We start from the raw sequence: 16,870 nt of genomic DNA, 5'->3' as shown, positions 1-16,870 counted from the left end.
TCTCTTTCACTTTAGTGCCACTATCATGCCTTGAAACGATTGCAAAAGGTTGACAACAATAAATAGATCATCACCGATGGCAGTGTTTATATTATTAATAGGAGGAACATCGAGGACCCTTTTCTTTTGAAGATATAAAACTTAAGTAAAAATCGAAAAATCGTTATCACATGAAATCAAAACGCGCCAATTTAATAATAAAACAGCTAAAAATTTAATATGAGCGTTGATTGTAATGGCTCTGGATTATGCATAAACTACGATTGGAATGAAAGAAATGTTTTTCTCCAGGATCACGATATAACTTATTCAACCCATTCTTTTTCCATTCTGATGATCTTTCCTCTTTCTATCTCTCCGCAGGCCCTCGTTTTCCTCCGCGGTCAACTCCCATGATCTCAGCGACAGTGAGTCAAGAGGGGCCCGCAGTGCCCCACAGGCCTCCTCCCTCTTCGCAGCAGCCGCCCCCGCCTCGCCCCCTGCAGCCTCCACCCCCATCGCCCCATCACGCCCTGTCACCCCACCACTCCCTCCTACACCCGCCCCCCACCGCCCCCTCCACCATGGCCCAACTGCCCCCATTGCCCCTACCCCTCCCCCTGCCCCACCCCCTCTATCCCCACCACCAGCTTGCCCCGCCACCGCACCCCTACCACCCGCTGCACCCGCACCACCACCACCATCACCATCACCACTCCCAGTACGCCACGGCCGCCGCAGCCGCGGCCATGATAGCCTTCGAGCAGCACCGCCACACCGGTCACCACCTGGCGGCGGCGGCCGCACAGCACCACCTGGGGACACCCATCACCGGCGCCTCGGCCCCGCCGCTGCCCCAGGGAACTACGACGGGGAGGTCCCCGTCGCCGCCCCGCTTCCTGCGCCCCCATCCGCCTTCCCGGCCCGTACCCAACCACCATTTGGTGCCCCCGCATGCCCCCGCAGCGCCCTCATACAATGGCGTACGGAGTCCAGAGGGCCTGGAGACAGGGGGCGGAGGGGAGAGGCTGGAGGAGAGGCTCAAGGAGGGCGCGGAGGCCGTCGATATGGCCTCCGCCGAGGAGGACGGAGAGGGAGTAGCGGTGAACCTTGTCCACAAGAGGGTAACCCCAGCCCACCAGGAACCCGACCCTCTGGGAGCCAAGCGGTCTCGGATGGTGACCATTAACGGGGGCCTAGGGAACAGGGCCAACACCCTCGGGGGCTACGCCCCGCACTCCATCTACCAGCCCCCGGGGCCTCTCTATTACTCGTCCGAATCCTCCTCCACGTCCACGGCGGCCTCCCTATTGACCCCCGCGCCATACTCCCCCACGGCTACGTCCGCCGCCCCTCCCCCCGTATCTTCCCCATACTCCCTCCACTCCTCCCCTCCCAAGCACCATATGCACCACGTGCACCCTTATGCCTCATCCCACGCCTCCCCACCAAGGCCCTCCCCGGAACACCCGCTCCCCCCTCCACCACCCTCCTCTATCCCCATCGCCCCAACATTCACCTCGCCGGCCCTCACAGTGGGGCCCATCACCACTCCCGCCTCTTCCTCCTTCCCCCCGTATGACCCCTTCTTCCCCACCTCCCCCGTCAAACCGGGCCAGTCCGTCCTAAGGAGGCCGTCCCTGCCCCCGCCGCCCCCGGTCCTAGCTGCTGCATCTTCCCTCTCCGCCGCCCCCAGGATCTCCAACGCGGCGCACTTCCCGCCGCCACTACCGCCAGCTCCGGCCCCGGCCTCGTCCCCGCCTCAGCCCCAGCCGCAGCACCCCTCCTCCGCGACGGCCTTCAAGGTACCCTCCGGGAAGGAGGGCTCTCTCAAGCACCGCCTCCTGCTCACCCGGTCGGAGGCAGCCCAGAACGGTGCGGAGCCCCCGCGGTCCCCCTCGGGCCCGGCCCACAAAGGTTCGCCCCCGTCCTCGGGGGTCAAGCGGAGGAAGGGTAGCAGCTCCGGGTCAAAGGTCCCAGCCCCCTCCGCCCTCAATCCATCTACCTCTTCTTCGTCCTCTTCGACCTCGTCGACTCCCTCGCCCCCTGGCGCCGGGTTGACAAAGGGGCAGCAACCACCGAACCAGCAGCAGGTGCACGGCTCCCGAGGCGGTGGGGCGTTAAAGTCTCCGACGGCTCTGCCCTCCCCCCCGCCGCCCACTCCGTCCACTCCGGGTAGCGGGACCCGTAATCCTTTGGAGGAGTGCTTCTCCAAGGGTTCGCTCATACAATTGAGGAGCGGGCGCGTGGTTAGGGTGGAAGAGTTGAAGACGGAGGACTTTGTCCGCAGCGCGGAGGGCAGTGAGGCCATCCGGCTTGACCCTTCGACGGTCGTGGCCCTTGAGGAGAGGCCAGAGGACGGTACCGCGAGGCTTACCCTAGCCTACGGCAGCGACAAGCAGAGGTCACAGGTAAGCGTCTCAACGACTGAAATCGACGGTATGCGAACGATATTCTGCAGTCCGTATCCTCCTTATAAACCCCGTCAACGAGGCTAACCGGCTAGTAAAAATGTTGCATGATACCTATTGGATATATCTGTAAATACACACACACACACACATATAGGTGTATATATGTGTGTATAAATGTAATACATATAATATACATGCATTTTATATATATATATATATATATATATATATATATATATATAATATGTACACACACACACGGAAAATGCTAAATGTCTTGGAGTTCAGCCGCTCCCTTCAAGTCAGCATTGTGTAATGAAAATATTTATCAACTGAAAAACTCGGTTACAACGCTAAGTCAACATGACCACCAGTTGTTGACACATAGTCCAATTCAGCTTTTTTAATACTTTGAGCTATTTATATAATTTAGTTCACCACGATTAAAAATTGCTGATTTCAAAACTTTTCTCGCTCATGTTATCCTTCACTAAATAAACCGACTGTATTTTATATAATATGTTTATTTTTTAAGAAAACTATTTACTTAAGATAAAAATGGCCGTTCATATTGGGAGAGATGCCACTGAAACACCGGAAACGATGAATAATACGCGTATTAACAGTCGATTTTAAATATTTGTTTTCACATTTTTTTAGAATGTAAATATGACAGTCGTTGGAGGGACAATGCGGATTCACAAACTATGATAATTTCTGGGGATTGGATGTGGCCATATTTTAAACTGAAAATTTCCCATTAAATACCAAATTTCCTCAAGGATAAGGGTAGAATTGGTTGTTCGCAATACAAATTAGCGTAGCATACGCGATGTCAGCATAAGGCAATTAAATTAAAATTTACATTTCAATAGTATTTTATCCAAACATCTTTTATCTTTCCTGTATTTTATTTCAATTATTTCGCTATTTAATTATTATTATGAAAAATAGTGAAATGTCGTTAATGTGGCGACTGTTGTTCTAAGTGTAGTAATGAAAATATTACATTGTTCGGATAATACCTAACGAAATCCCAAGAAATACTTAACGACTTTGTTCTGCTGAATTTCGCATTAGTCCGAGGCTTTAGATTTCCTTTTGGGGCCTTCATATAAATAGAAACTGTTTTTTTAATGTAATGTTCCTATGTAAATTGATGACAGTAAAATGCATTTCGAAGTAATCAGGCTTTTGTTTTTAAGACTAATAAACAGTTATTGAGGGGGTTTCAGCTAATTCGGCTAATATAAAAAACTGTGACCAATCTTAAAACATTCGTTGGGTCGATAAACTAATAGGTTGTGTGCAAAAAAATTATTCCGTTAACATTTCTTTACACTTTCCTATGGTTACAATTCTTACCTATCTGGTAATCCTGTTACACCTGCGATCTTCATTCTGGCTTCTATCGACTTTCCATTTTGGTTATTCGTGTCTAAACTTACAAGTGGCATATTACGTCTCGCAGATAGCGTACTCAGAGACTGTCACGAAGTCTCACGGGCTCAAATCGTGTGCTGCCGTGCAACGATTACTTAATATGGAGATTAGTGTTTCCCTTAGCACTCGACATTCGAAATCCGCGAAACCTCATTAACACTGTTTTATATGATTCGAACGACTCCCGACTCAACATTAGTTCAGTTTACACTTGAAGTGGATTTGTGTAATTTCGTATCCACTCCGTTATTAACTGGAGAAGTCTTTTGTTTTTAAGCGAGTCAGTGTGTAACTGTAGGACCCCACCGTACAGTGGAGGGGGAAGTAAGAGTGATATTCAGGCTGACCTTTGTAACGTCCGAGTGCGATTTTACTGAACTCTCTTTTTATCTCTAAGGAAATTCTTAAACTTCGGACGTTGATCCCCATTTTATTAATGAAACATCCAAGGAGACAAGTAAGGTGAATGCACTAAGTATATATTTTTTTCTAATTTACTGTCGGCGTTCAACCGGGCATTATTATGCCTTTCCAATTCGAAAGATCTCTAAAACTCAGAAGCGTTTAATAATAAAATCTGTAGTCTTATTGTTTTTAATTGCAGAACCCAATTTAGTATTTAAAAAATAAAAAACTCAATTATTGATACACTGAATATTTATGTAAAGGTACAAATTCAATCATTAAACTTCTCTCATTTGCGCTCTTACTGTCGTGCTAATTGAATAATAAAACAACCGTAAACACAGTAATCAACCCGGAGGTCGGTTTGGTTTGGTGATGGTCCTTTCCCTGTGCCGGTTATGGCTCCCCAGGAAGATGTGGTTTCTGAAAAATCACATAGCTTGGGTGGAGCTGCAGGTGCCCATAGAGGCTCGCCCGTCAATCGAACCCGGGCCCTCCAGTCAGTAGTCCAACGCTCTACCCCTGAACTACCGCGACCCACCTAATTGAATAATGTATGTGTAAATGAAATTAACATGATTTGTTGATAATTTATATTTATATCCCCCATGTTATTAAACGAATGACGTTTTAGAATTCTTGAGTTGAGGTTGACGTAATTTTTCCGGTGAAAATAAGTTAGGAAATATGACCGATGCACATTTCGCAGAAAATTTGAACCTTTTTTTGATAATTTTTTTTGACTTGTCATCCGACCGAAAAGTATCACGGAAATATGACGCAAGGCCAGAAATTCCATTTTTTTTGCGTTCTACTGGGTGCGTTGCTCTAAGGATTAATCACAAACTTTCCCGATAAAACCGATCGGAATTTTCGGTCAATGAAAAAAAAAACTCGAAGCATCGCAATCATAATTTATGAAGTCCTCCGAGTTCTCTCGGCGTTGTGGTCAAACTAATCTTTTAAAAAAAAGGCGAGAAAGAATGAATCGACAGCACGTGTTGCTTGGGTAAGGGAGTTCTCATCTCCCGCAAAGTGTAGTGCAGATCCCCTAAAAAAATATCCACGATAAATACTCTCCGACGCCAATAAATCCACGATTTTTCTCAATCTCCCGGGAGATTTTTTTACTCCGCGGTGTCGCGTGCACCTTCCCGTCGTCTCGCTTTGAAATTTATTTAAGTTTCACCGGAATTATTTACCCCTCGTTTTATTTTTGTTTTTAATTTCCCGTCGGGAAAACATTGCCTCCCTCAGCCAGACTTATCCCGGGTGACGATCTTGCAGTCTCGTCGTTTTTAATACCCACGGAGCAGGAGGAGAGTTTTTGTATTTTTTTTCTTTCCTACGCTTCATTTTTATTTTCAAATATTCTCACGGCGTGTCCGAGAGGTCGTAAATTTATTTTATTTTCTTTATTAAATTTCTCTTCCCTCAAAAAGATCTCAGGTCCGCGATGGAATGCTCGCGCATTATTATGATATTTTTTTTCGGTGAGGCCCGGGCCGGCGTAAAAGTAAAAATTTGCGCATGAAATATATTTTTAATGCCTCGTGGAAATGCGAAAAGACGAGGAAATGTTAGATTTTAGATTAAGTGGGGGTCATGGAGGAAATAAGCGAGTAGGAATACCGCGCTCTGAAGTCCAGGATTCCATGCATACTTGCAGTAGTGTCAAGTCGTCAATGTTTTGTTATTTGCGCATAAAACTATAACATTTTCAAATCACTTGCCAAGTTATTTGCTTCACCAAAGTCATTTGCGCCCTTGGGAATAGGTGGGTGATTCTGTAGGGGTAGGATGAATGTTCCGGCAATTGGGGTTGGGTGGAAGTAAATCTGGCACCGGTATTTTTAACGAAAGGCGCCAAGGGGTCACTATGTATCGTCCTATCCGATGGGCGGCGTAATCAACTTGAGGTTCTCTCCACACAACACCCCAAGTCTAAGATCTAGATGCCACTGAAAAAATTTGCCACCTCAGGGATTCAAACTCGGACCCTTAGGGTGGGAATCCAGTCCATTAAGCACCTCACTATCAACCTCGATAACCCAGAATTCCTTCTGTTACTGTCTTCTCAGCGTCCAACGGACTCTGAATATCTCCCGCATTCATTTTTCGTTCAAATTTCGGCGAATGTCGTTTCCTCTTCCCCTTCCATGGCTAGATCTTAATTCGTTATTCCAAAGATGGATGTTGAATATTTTAAACAAATAAGGAACCTCGATAATTTAAATATATCGAGACGATGAGGTTATTGATTACCGAACAGGAGAATATCCGCAATACTGCAATGCCCAATATTGTATATCGATATATTCCTTGCAGAATCGAGAAAACGGGTGCGAATGGGCATTATGTAAAATACTATCAAAGAATACAGCATTTTTCCCGGAGTTTGTGGTTGCTGCCTCGTTCATTGATTTTGTTTTTTTTTACATTGAATATTTTGAGCGCAATATTCTGGTGGATATGGCCTCACCTTAAGCATATAGTTACCACCGCCGCAACTGTTCACATATCTCAGATATATATATATGTAATGTCATCCTTCGAAATTGAAATTCCATTCCTCTGATACTTCTACTAAATGCATGCGCACAGCTACTCTAGGCAATCCAAAAATGCAATCAAACTCCCCAATTTCGGTGAAAAATATCATCTCGCAAATTAATTTAATCTCCCGAGGCGAATGATGTCGAAAATTTTAAATTTTGTGCACGTAAGCGTAAGACAGTAACTCTTGTTGAAATTTCCTTTCGGTTGAACCTTGAAAAGTGACAAAGTGACGCCAAGGAGTCGCAGCCCTCGCAAAAAAAAGTGGTCACTTTTCGTTCTCACTCCGAAATTGAGCCTTGGGGATATTTTTCAGACTACCATTTTTCATTCATTTAACGCAGCGAAAATTATCTTCCATCCATTCCCCTTGCGCGGAAATACCATGACCTTTATTTTGGGGAATTAAGCTCCAGGCTCGAATCTGTCGCAATATTTTTGCACGGAAAGTAGCCCGGTGGAGTCTGTCGCGAGTATTATGAATTTATTTTATCTGACCGATCTGACCGTTTCTCGAGACTCAGCGAAAGCTTTCACTTTGCCCGGTTGTGGCCATCAGTCTCAATACATGAATGTTTCGACGATGAACGCCTTAGCCGCTGGCGAAGTAAGATGGGTGGCTCCGACTAGTTGGCACTCGAGGAGATAAGGGGACACTTCTATTGAAAGGCAACCCGATTGCTTCTTCTGAATTTCACGGGTATTATTGGCCATATTTTTCCCTGATAAATAGTGAATAAAGATGATTGAGTCACCGAAAATTCAATAAAAATATTTCAGCTGACAATGCTGGAAATGCTACTCTAATAGCATTAATGTAATAAAATAGTGATTACCTTCCTCACTCATATTTTATGTGTAGCATTTGGCCATAGTAGCTTCCTTAATCTTAACCATAGTATTTATTGTCAAGGCACAATATATTTCATACAGTATCGTCACCGAAGTTACGGCTTATTAGAATTGAAATAACATTTCTCTGGCATTCACCCAGGTTTCTGACAATGAGTCACCAAGGAAACGCTCTCGAGTTTAACTAAATTAAAAAATAAATATTTTTAGTATCTTAAACTGTAAAATAATCAAAACATTCCCACAAATTCATCACGTTTAGATATTCAAATTATAATAGCAGTGACTACTGCATTCGCAACAACTTCTGCTTTAAACAGGCATCGAAAAAACTCGCTTATTCTGCGTGACGTTGCCATATATAACAAACTTCAATAATAATAATAATAATATTAATATTAGAAATAGGATGTCACGAAGTCTGAAATCACTCATAGCCATTAATACTGTTTGTCTAATGAAGGTAGTATATAGAGGAGCGAGGGAAGGTTTAGAGGACTTGGGCTTATGAGGAAAATCGATGTTAATGGAGAAATGCGGAAACTGTGCATGCCATTTCACTCGACAACCGTCGATGGAAAAGTTCCCTAAAAGAACCCCAGTTCGCATAAGCGGTTCCTGAAAAATTCGACCAAAGCTGTGAGGATTCTTTTAGCAATAAGTTGGAAACTCCGAAATCCCTTTGAGAACCTTAAAAGGGCGCGCCAGTGGAAACATAATAAGTGCCCAGGAACAGGTAAAGGCGTCCGATAGCATCCTCTTGCGTGTCGCCGCTTGTGCCAAAAAATTCCTAGTCGGCTCCTTTCATATTGTTTTCTTTTTATAGGAGAAAAAACCCTTGATTGTATTTTTTTTGCGCCTCAGGGCAAATGGTTGGGAGGGGGGAGCAATCGCGTGGGACCGCCTTCTCCACCCCTCCGATCACTCGAGGTCTACGGACGGAGGTTTTTGTTTTGACTAGGGGAGAGAGGGGGAGAACCACTGGCCTTTCATTAGCGCCACCCCGCGCGACGGGTGACATATTTCTCTCGAAAAATCTCATGGAGGGCGACTGAAATTTTGCCAGTAAATATGTTGTAAACCTGTTAGTGTGTACGTGTGCTTAAAAATTAGGAAGGTTTCATTTAACGCTAGCATGAAGACTATCTCCCCCTTTCGTTTATCAATTATTCGCGTAATCATTAATCGGAAAGATTTTCCTCGTGAGTTTTTGAATTCAATACAGGGAAGCCTCTACTCTCGCAGCAAACATCTCCTGATAAAGGACTATTTACATTTGCACGATACCTTAATATGGAAATTAATGGGACTAATACCTCTAAATAAGGAGCACACTAAATTACGAACACGGGCCCATCTTTTCTTTGCAATGGGAGTATACTCCTTCCAATGGTAACCCTTAAATAATTGGTTGATTCTTCAAAATAACTATGCGTGAAATTCCTTCAGAAAAATGTCTCAAAATCTTACTCTGGAGTTGGTTAAGTGGATCAAACATGAACCACTGCTCCCTGTCGTTTAAACCTATTATCTCTAGAATATAACGGTTTGCATAAAGTAGTGATAACATCAAATAAAAATTAGTTCTAACATTTTCACCAATAGGTAAATTTTGAGTCTGGTGAATAAGTCTCCCTGGTATTTCCCGTATTCCCCCCTCGAGTGTCCACTATTTGGAGGCTGGCATGTGTGTTCATAGTTAAATTACAATTGAGATACGAGCTTAGCCTAGTAAGATTTAACCTAGGATAATACAACTGCTCACACATAACATTTTAACTTTATTTTCCCATGGTTGGGTACCTCTAAGGACACAAAAGACATTGGATATTCAAATTCATTATTTAAAACATGGAAATATTTTACAATAAAAAACTATGATTTCCAAGGGATCGATTTTTTCTGAAGAAACTTCGATTTTATGATGAAAATTATTTCAAAATATTTGCTAAAAAGATATTTTATGCTTTATAAAATTATTCGGACGAATATGTTTCTTAGATCGATTTGTCATAACGTGCATTTATTTCTCCATATCCCGGGGTTTCCAAACTCTCGTGGTCTTTCCTCAAATTTATCATGGCGAAGCTTCAAAGACTACAATCGTTAAAAATTGTTTTACTACCACCCATACATCCCAATGAATTTTGCTATACAAGACTTATCATCGTATGTAAAACATGAAAGGGTAAAAACTTAAGCTGAGTTTAAATAATTAATTACTTTAGTTACGTGCGTATAATGAGTCATTTATCGTGATATTAACTTAATGCTCATCTGCAGATGTATGGATTTTCCAATTAATTAAATTCTACGAGACATTTGGTGATTAACCGCTATAATTCCCATTTTATTCCTATTTTATATCTTGTACGTATTGCTTTTTACTCCATGTGATATATGAGACCTTCACACCCTGCGGCAACAAATTTTGCTGCATGATGACTCGTGAAACATTCCACTTTGTGGTTCCCGATATTTTCCGATGATGTTATTAATTTTTCAATAACCTCACTACTTCAATCCTGTATCTTGGCGCGCCTTCGAATGAATGTGTGAAAGGGAATCATTCCCACTCCTTTTTATAAAGTCTCCAAAGCAGTTGCAATACTGCGAGTATACGATGTTTTTTGTCATTCGTTTTCATTCTCCTAAAATGAACTTGGTAAAAGGGTGAAAATTTGAATTATATGAAAAATATACAGCAAGGAGAAATGCCAGAAATGTTTGTTCATTTGGGTTGTTTATTTTTTCTTTAGATCTCGACAGATGAAATTGCGTATGCGTGCTTCTATTTTTCGATCAAATTTCCGTTGAAATAATTTTTTTCGTGTTCCAGTAGGAATATTGTTCTCGGATACAAAGCATTAAATAATTTTCGCCAAGATCCTCAACACAAAAACTTGTCGTGTATTAGTTTACGTATTATTTTTATTATACCTCTTACCCAAAAAAAGTCATACTGTAATCATTTATTTTGTTTATTTAGAGGATTTGTTAATTAAATGATGTTTCACATTCCTCCGCAACAGTAGATGCTTTTCAATTATCGTCGAAATCCTGACGATATCCGCCATCGCCGCAGATTTAATATAATGAAAGGAGCAAGGATTACTGTTAAACACGGAGCTAGAGTCGCATTTCTTTTTTTCGTTGTAAAATGTAAATTGAATGTTTATTTCTCAAATTCCCCACGTATATTCGAGTAACTATATGGTTACTCTTACGAATTAAATTCAAATTTTAATATGGCGTTTTGGAGTGAATCGGACTAAACGACATTTCATGCCTACTGTAATCTACAGTTTTCCTTATGTCCACTCCTATTACATCCCTCCGGGAAGGTTCTGGAATACTTTTCCATTAAGCCCATATGATTTCGGTTGCTTGACCGAATTGCATAAATAAATAAAGTTATATAAGTTAGGCCTGCTTAAGACTTATTTTTGGCATGACACAACGGTTCGTCGAGTTATGTCGTCATCACCGCCATCATCGTTTTTCCTTGAGTACTTGTCTCCGTACCCGTTTTCGGCTGCTTCAAGCGGCTCTTGATGATAACTAACTACGTATCTAGAGGTTAATAGGTTCAGTCATGCATTGTAAATACAGAATATTAATTTTTTTAAATTCTTTTTGAGAAGTTGAGTGTCCAAGCATCTAAACATTTCCAGTGGTCACCGAGGTTTTATTGAAATAATAGTTTCCGCTTGATAATGGTTTTCCGCGGTTGGGTCCGTGAAATATTTTGGCCCATCAGTTAAGGAATGCAGATATTAATCACGGATTAAACGCTAGAGTTAATCGGAATAAACCCTAATTTCATTCGTGAACGAGTATGAGAATTTTCAAGACTCTTGAAACATTTCCTCGTCTCCCGTTTTCCCAAGTCTCAAAGTTTTCCCTTCCATGCATCTCAGCTGCACAAAACAAGCGACATAATCCAAGTTTTCAAGGAGAGTTAGGCACGGTACGCACTTAGCGCATGAAAATATTAAGGCATGTAAACATTTAATATCCGGATAGTTTTACTGAAGTTCTTTTTCCTGGCGTGAAAAGTTGGGAGTTGGTTGGGTGGGGGGGCGGGAGAAAAAAGACAACTCGTGGACCTATCTGCTGAGCGGCCTTCGTGACTTATCCACGTTGCGATTTTGTTTTCATTTTTATTTTCCACGAAAAGACGCCGGAGGTTGAGAGGTGGGAGAAAAAAAAGAAACGGCGGTGGTTATAAAAGCGCATTTCTCACGGTTTTCGTTATCACAGTCGAGTGCACGCACGTCCGAAATTTTAATGGATTCCTTCGTCGTTTCTCGAGGTTCTTTACGGGTCCGCGCTCACGTCAAATATGTGTACACATATGTAAGGTAAAGAGACTAATATCATGATCCTCTTTAGTGTTCCGAGAAGAGCACCGATATCATGCGAAAATTTGGTCACCAAGGGGAACCCGCAGTCACACCGAATTAAACATATACTTGGTTGATCGGTATCTTTCGAGAAACGTCAAGCTTTAATTTTCCCTTCAACGTACCACGGATTCCTTCGATGTGAAGCTGATTGCAATGAAATAATAATTACTATAATCTCATAAAGGAAATGCGAACGTATATACCAAAAGTGATTTCGGAAATATAGTATGCCGTCCCTGTGAACAATAGACCCTAAAAAATCTAATATTCATGTGGCAATAGTTTATCATGGACGAATCAAAGATTTTTAGGTTGGAATATTATTCAAGAGTTATATATCTACACTTTTCATTTTCCATTCTCTCTATAAAGGTCAAATCCGAGGTGATTTTGAAAGGGTCATATAAAAAAATCCTAAATTACTTCACTGATTTATTTTATTTTATTTTTTTTAATTTTTGAAATGTTAATTGAATGAATCGATGTTGTGAAAAACAAACAGAAACAGTTCGAGAAGAAAATCTTGATAATATAGAGTTTCTTTTTTAATTCACATTTTTTGCTGGATCCCAAAGCTCACAGACCCATTGAAATTGCAGCAGTTGAGCCTCGCCAAAGCGGAAAATAAGTATAACAATACCACTCCAACCTTATTTTACTATGCATTCTCCCACAGCCATTAAATGCAAGCAGAATGAATGATGACTGAAATATCGTTGCTGTGAGGGATTCATGATGAGAATGTATTCCACTTGATGTCCTTTTAAGAGGAATAGATTACACTCGCTGGAGTACAGCCGACGCTAGCCGAGACCGAGACCTACTTGACTCAAGGGAAACATTCATCTTTTTTTTAATCGTCTACACGATATGGATTAAGCAAAATTATTTTAAGCTGTTCAATGCAGTCAAAAAAAGGCTAAATAAATAAATTACGAATACAAATCGAATAAGGAATTTTACCTGAGGCTTGAGACTTTATTCAAGGGAAATTCCGTGGGCTACTTATAAAAATGAATTTCTAAGCTCATTAATTTTATAATTACTGCACTTTTCCTTAATTGGGATCGTTAAGTAGGATTTTTCGAAGTGTTGACGCTTAATAAACTCGTATATTCTTGTTCAGTCAATCGTGCTGATAAACCTATCCACCAGAATTATTTTATTTGCAAGCAAGTCAAAAATGTTTGAGAACCCAAGAGTCAAAAATGTCCCCTGCTGTTGTCAATTAGGCATCATATCTAGTAGGGGGTATAGAGCTGACTATAATTATTCAATAAAAACATTTTAAGGTCGAGGCCGGATTACTAATTCGTTTTAATAATGGAAAATGTATCAATATGACAAGTACTGAAAGGAAACTCTTTCCCTTGGTAGGTGGAACTGGAGTCCACGCTGGAGCAGCCGTTCTTCGTGGTGGGGCGAGGGTGGGCCTCGGTCTGCCCAGAGCGCTCCTTGCGCCGCTTCGGTCTCTCATGCCTGCCACTGAAGATAGGCCACGTGTGCATTTCCCTGACAGAGAGACCCAATGCCAAAGCAGCCAACTCGACGGCGGTGAAAGAGGAGCTTCCCAAGCCTGGTCCATTTGAGATCAAAGCTTCTGAAGGTGAGCAAAGGATCACATTCGGCCTTTCAACCTGAATTTGCCTCACTTAAAGACATTTATATAGCTTTGAGAGTTTTTAGAATGCCAGAAAGTGAAGAAGAAATAACTGTTTTCAGCACTTGCATTGTAGTTCATCATTTCTTCAGCAAAGGTTCAAGTGTCAATAGTATGTAGAAATAGATTAATGTTTTATTTATTCAACTGGCTGTGGAGACAATTTTATGAAATTATTTAAATAATTACAATTCGATTATGTATCCAGGGTAATAGGTTGCAGGGCAAATCAGTATAATGTGACCCACAAATCGTAAAACTATTTAATTAAAAATGCAATTCTTTTTAAATGAAAGAGGGGGAAAATATCTTATTGCATGGCATATATTCACTCATCAGACAGGGTTGTATATAGTATACACATACACACACAGTACTACGATAAGAAAGAAGATTGCTATTCTTAAATGAATACATGGGGTCTTCAGCTCACCTGACAAGTGAAGATTCATAAGTTGTATCACATATGAAAGCACAATTTCCCATTTTTTCTCTTCAAAAGATTTGCAAGTTTAATGAAGTATTTCGAGTGACCTTAGGGCCTTGTAAAGATAAAGCTTGTCTTCAGCAAGCTTACATTCTATTAAGTTTTCTAAATTAATTATACGTGTGTGTGTGTGTATATGTATATATATATATATATATATATATATATATATATATATATATATATATATATATATATATATATCATACATGTGGGAGGCGGTAGTCCAGAGGTAGAGTGTTGAAATACTGACTGGAGGGTCGAGGCAAGCCTCTCTGGGCACCCTTAGCTTCACCTAAGCAGTGTGATTTTTCGGGTACCAGATCTTCTTAGGGAACCATAACTGGCACAGGGAAAGGAACTGGCCCCATACCCTGATGTGTGAATTTTACATGCCATCGGCCTTAGTACTGGGTGAACTCTACCATCACCTACCAAACCGACCTTCAGGTTGATTACTGTGTTTTTATACATAATATAATTAGCTAATTCAAATGAAGGAGCGAGATGGCATTGGCCAAAAAAGAATAGATATCTCGTATATACACACGTGCGTGTACACATATATATATATATATATATATATATATATATATATATATATATATATATATATATATATATATATGTATATATGTATATATGTGTATATGTGTATGTATGTATATGTACATTTGTATATACACATATATATATATATATATATATATATATATATATATATATATATATATATATATATATATATATATCGGTCGGTTTGGTAGGTGATGGTAGAGTTCACACAGTACTAAGCCCGACGGGGTGTGAAATTCACACATCAGGGTAGGGGAGCTAGTTCCTTTCCCTGAGCCGGTTATGGTTTCCCAGGAAGATCTGGTCCCCAAAAAATCACATAGCTTGAGTGAAGCTGCAGGTGCCCAGAGACTTGCCCAGGAATCGAACCCAGAACTCTACGGTCAGTAGTCAAATGCATAACTTGCTTTTTGGATATCTTGAAACTCTGTATCAATATGTCTGGTACACCACCCTCTATTTGCTAAAATAATTCAAAAAACAAGCAAAGTTCTCTTTTCTTGGTCCAAAGTATCCTGAATTTTTATTCCAATGAATCACAATATATTTTTAGCACATTAGACAAATTGTATGAATGACTTGTGATTTAATAAATCATTTAAAATTTGTATGGTGCTTGAATGCATCATTGCTCATTCACCATTCAGATGTTTCTAGTCCTATTACATTTGTGATCAAACTAGCAAAACTTGTTGTAATGCTACTGTAATGACATTTCCTTTTGCCAAATAAGCATTTATTTCTCACAACTTCCATCCATATTTTCTTTTCCACAGCTAAGAATGGTGAGAGCAAAACTTCTCACCAGCCAACCTCATTTCCCTCTTCTGCCTCTAACAATTCAAGCAGGCTGAAGATGAACCTAGAGAACCTGAACTCCTCCTCCTGTGACTCCAAGGTGCAGCACTCACCAGAGTCAAAACCTCTTCACGATGTAGACGGAAGTGATAAGAGTCAGCAAAGAGCCCTCTCTCCCGCCAGCAGGAAGAGGCGTTGGTCTGCCCCAGGTCCCCTCTCCAACGATGAAGAGGAAAAATCCAAGAATCCCAATCCAATCCAACCTCGACAAAACCGAACCAGTTTAGGAGTGACAAGTGTCAACACCTCAGTGGACTCCTGAAGGAGAAAAAGTTGGTGTGATGTCATAGGATTGTTTCTCACCACCAACAAAGGGTGTGCTGCTTAAGCAAAAAGGCATGTATTATATTTAGTGTTGCTGTCAGATAATTGAGTTCCATTCAAAGTGACAATGTGAGTGGGGAGCAGATATGTCAGAAAGTGCAGAAAAGTTGAATGAATGTGATTGGTGGTGTACATGTGTCTTGCATGCATTTTTTTACTATGATGTCTAAGGCAAAAATGTCTTTGAGTTTATTTTACCTATAGGCGCATCCCAGCCCCAATAGTTTTATCTGAATCACATAGGTATTTGGAAAATCCTAGCTTTTGTGTTTCCAGTTGCTATGAAATAATGGATTCATTTCAAAAATTGTGTTCCATGGTAGTGACGGCAAAGATGGGATGATAAAGACAAGAGTTTTAATGCTTTGATTTTAAAATCTTCCTGGAAGGATGAGTGTACATATGTCAATTTGTTTTTTGCATTTATAACTTCCCTCTAAGAGCCATTTATTGTGTGTTTTTTCCTTGGCCTCTACCAACAATTTGGTGAGTTATGATATGATGACCACTTCATAGTTGATTAACAACACATATTTTGATGGGTGATTGTTGTTCAAAAAGTGTGAGAATCAGGGATTTTTAATTTCCTTCCAAGAATTGTTTCTTAGCGTCTCTACCAAAAGTTGGAAAGAGTCCTAAGAACAGTTTACCTAGGCAATATAGTTGTGTACATAGATATTCATATATATATATATATATATATATATATATAAATATATTAAAGTTATTGTGAGTTTTCTTTCCTGAAGTGGAAGAACTTTTAACGTGATATTTGTTTACAATGGAAATCTATGTGAATGATTTAATTTTTTCTGTCAGAGATAAGCATTCTGAAAAAATAAATTGGGCTTATCAACTACAAATACTGTTTATGATATATATATATATATATATATATATATATATA

At 40.8% G+C, this 16,870-nt stretch overlaps 1 protein-coding gene across 1 annotated transcript; it reads left to right on the top strand.

The window, feature by feature from the left end:
- The first annotated feature begins 563 nt into the window (after positions 1-563).
- On the top strand, positions 564-16,732 carry LOC139696628 (ataxin-1-like). The gene is made up of 3 exons (XM_071595437.1): positions 564-2,390; positions 13,436-13,664; positions 15,558-16,732. The coding sequence occupies exons 1-3, from the start codon at positions 564-566 to the stop codon at positions 15,899-15,901; spliced, it is 2,400 nt and encodes a 799-aa protein (XP_071451538.1). The 3' UTR covers positions 15,902-16,732.
- The last annotated feature ends 138 nt before the right edge of the window (positions 16,733-16,870 follow it).

This window comes from Hetaerina americana, unplaced genomic scaffold (assembly GCF_022747635.1).
Source record: "Hetaerina americana unplaced genomic scaffold, ioHetAmer1.1.p SCAF_7, whole genome shotgun sequence".
Classification (NCBI taxonomy): Eukaryota; Metazoa; Arthropoda; class Insecta; order Odonata; family Calopterygidae; genus Hetaerina; species Hetaerina americana.
The sequence above is the reverse complement of the archived record's forward strand: the minus strand, read 5'-3'. Positions and strand labels throughout refer to the sequence as shown.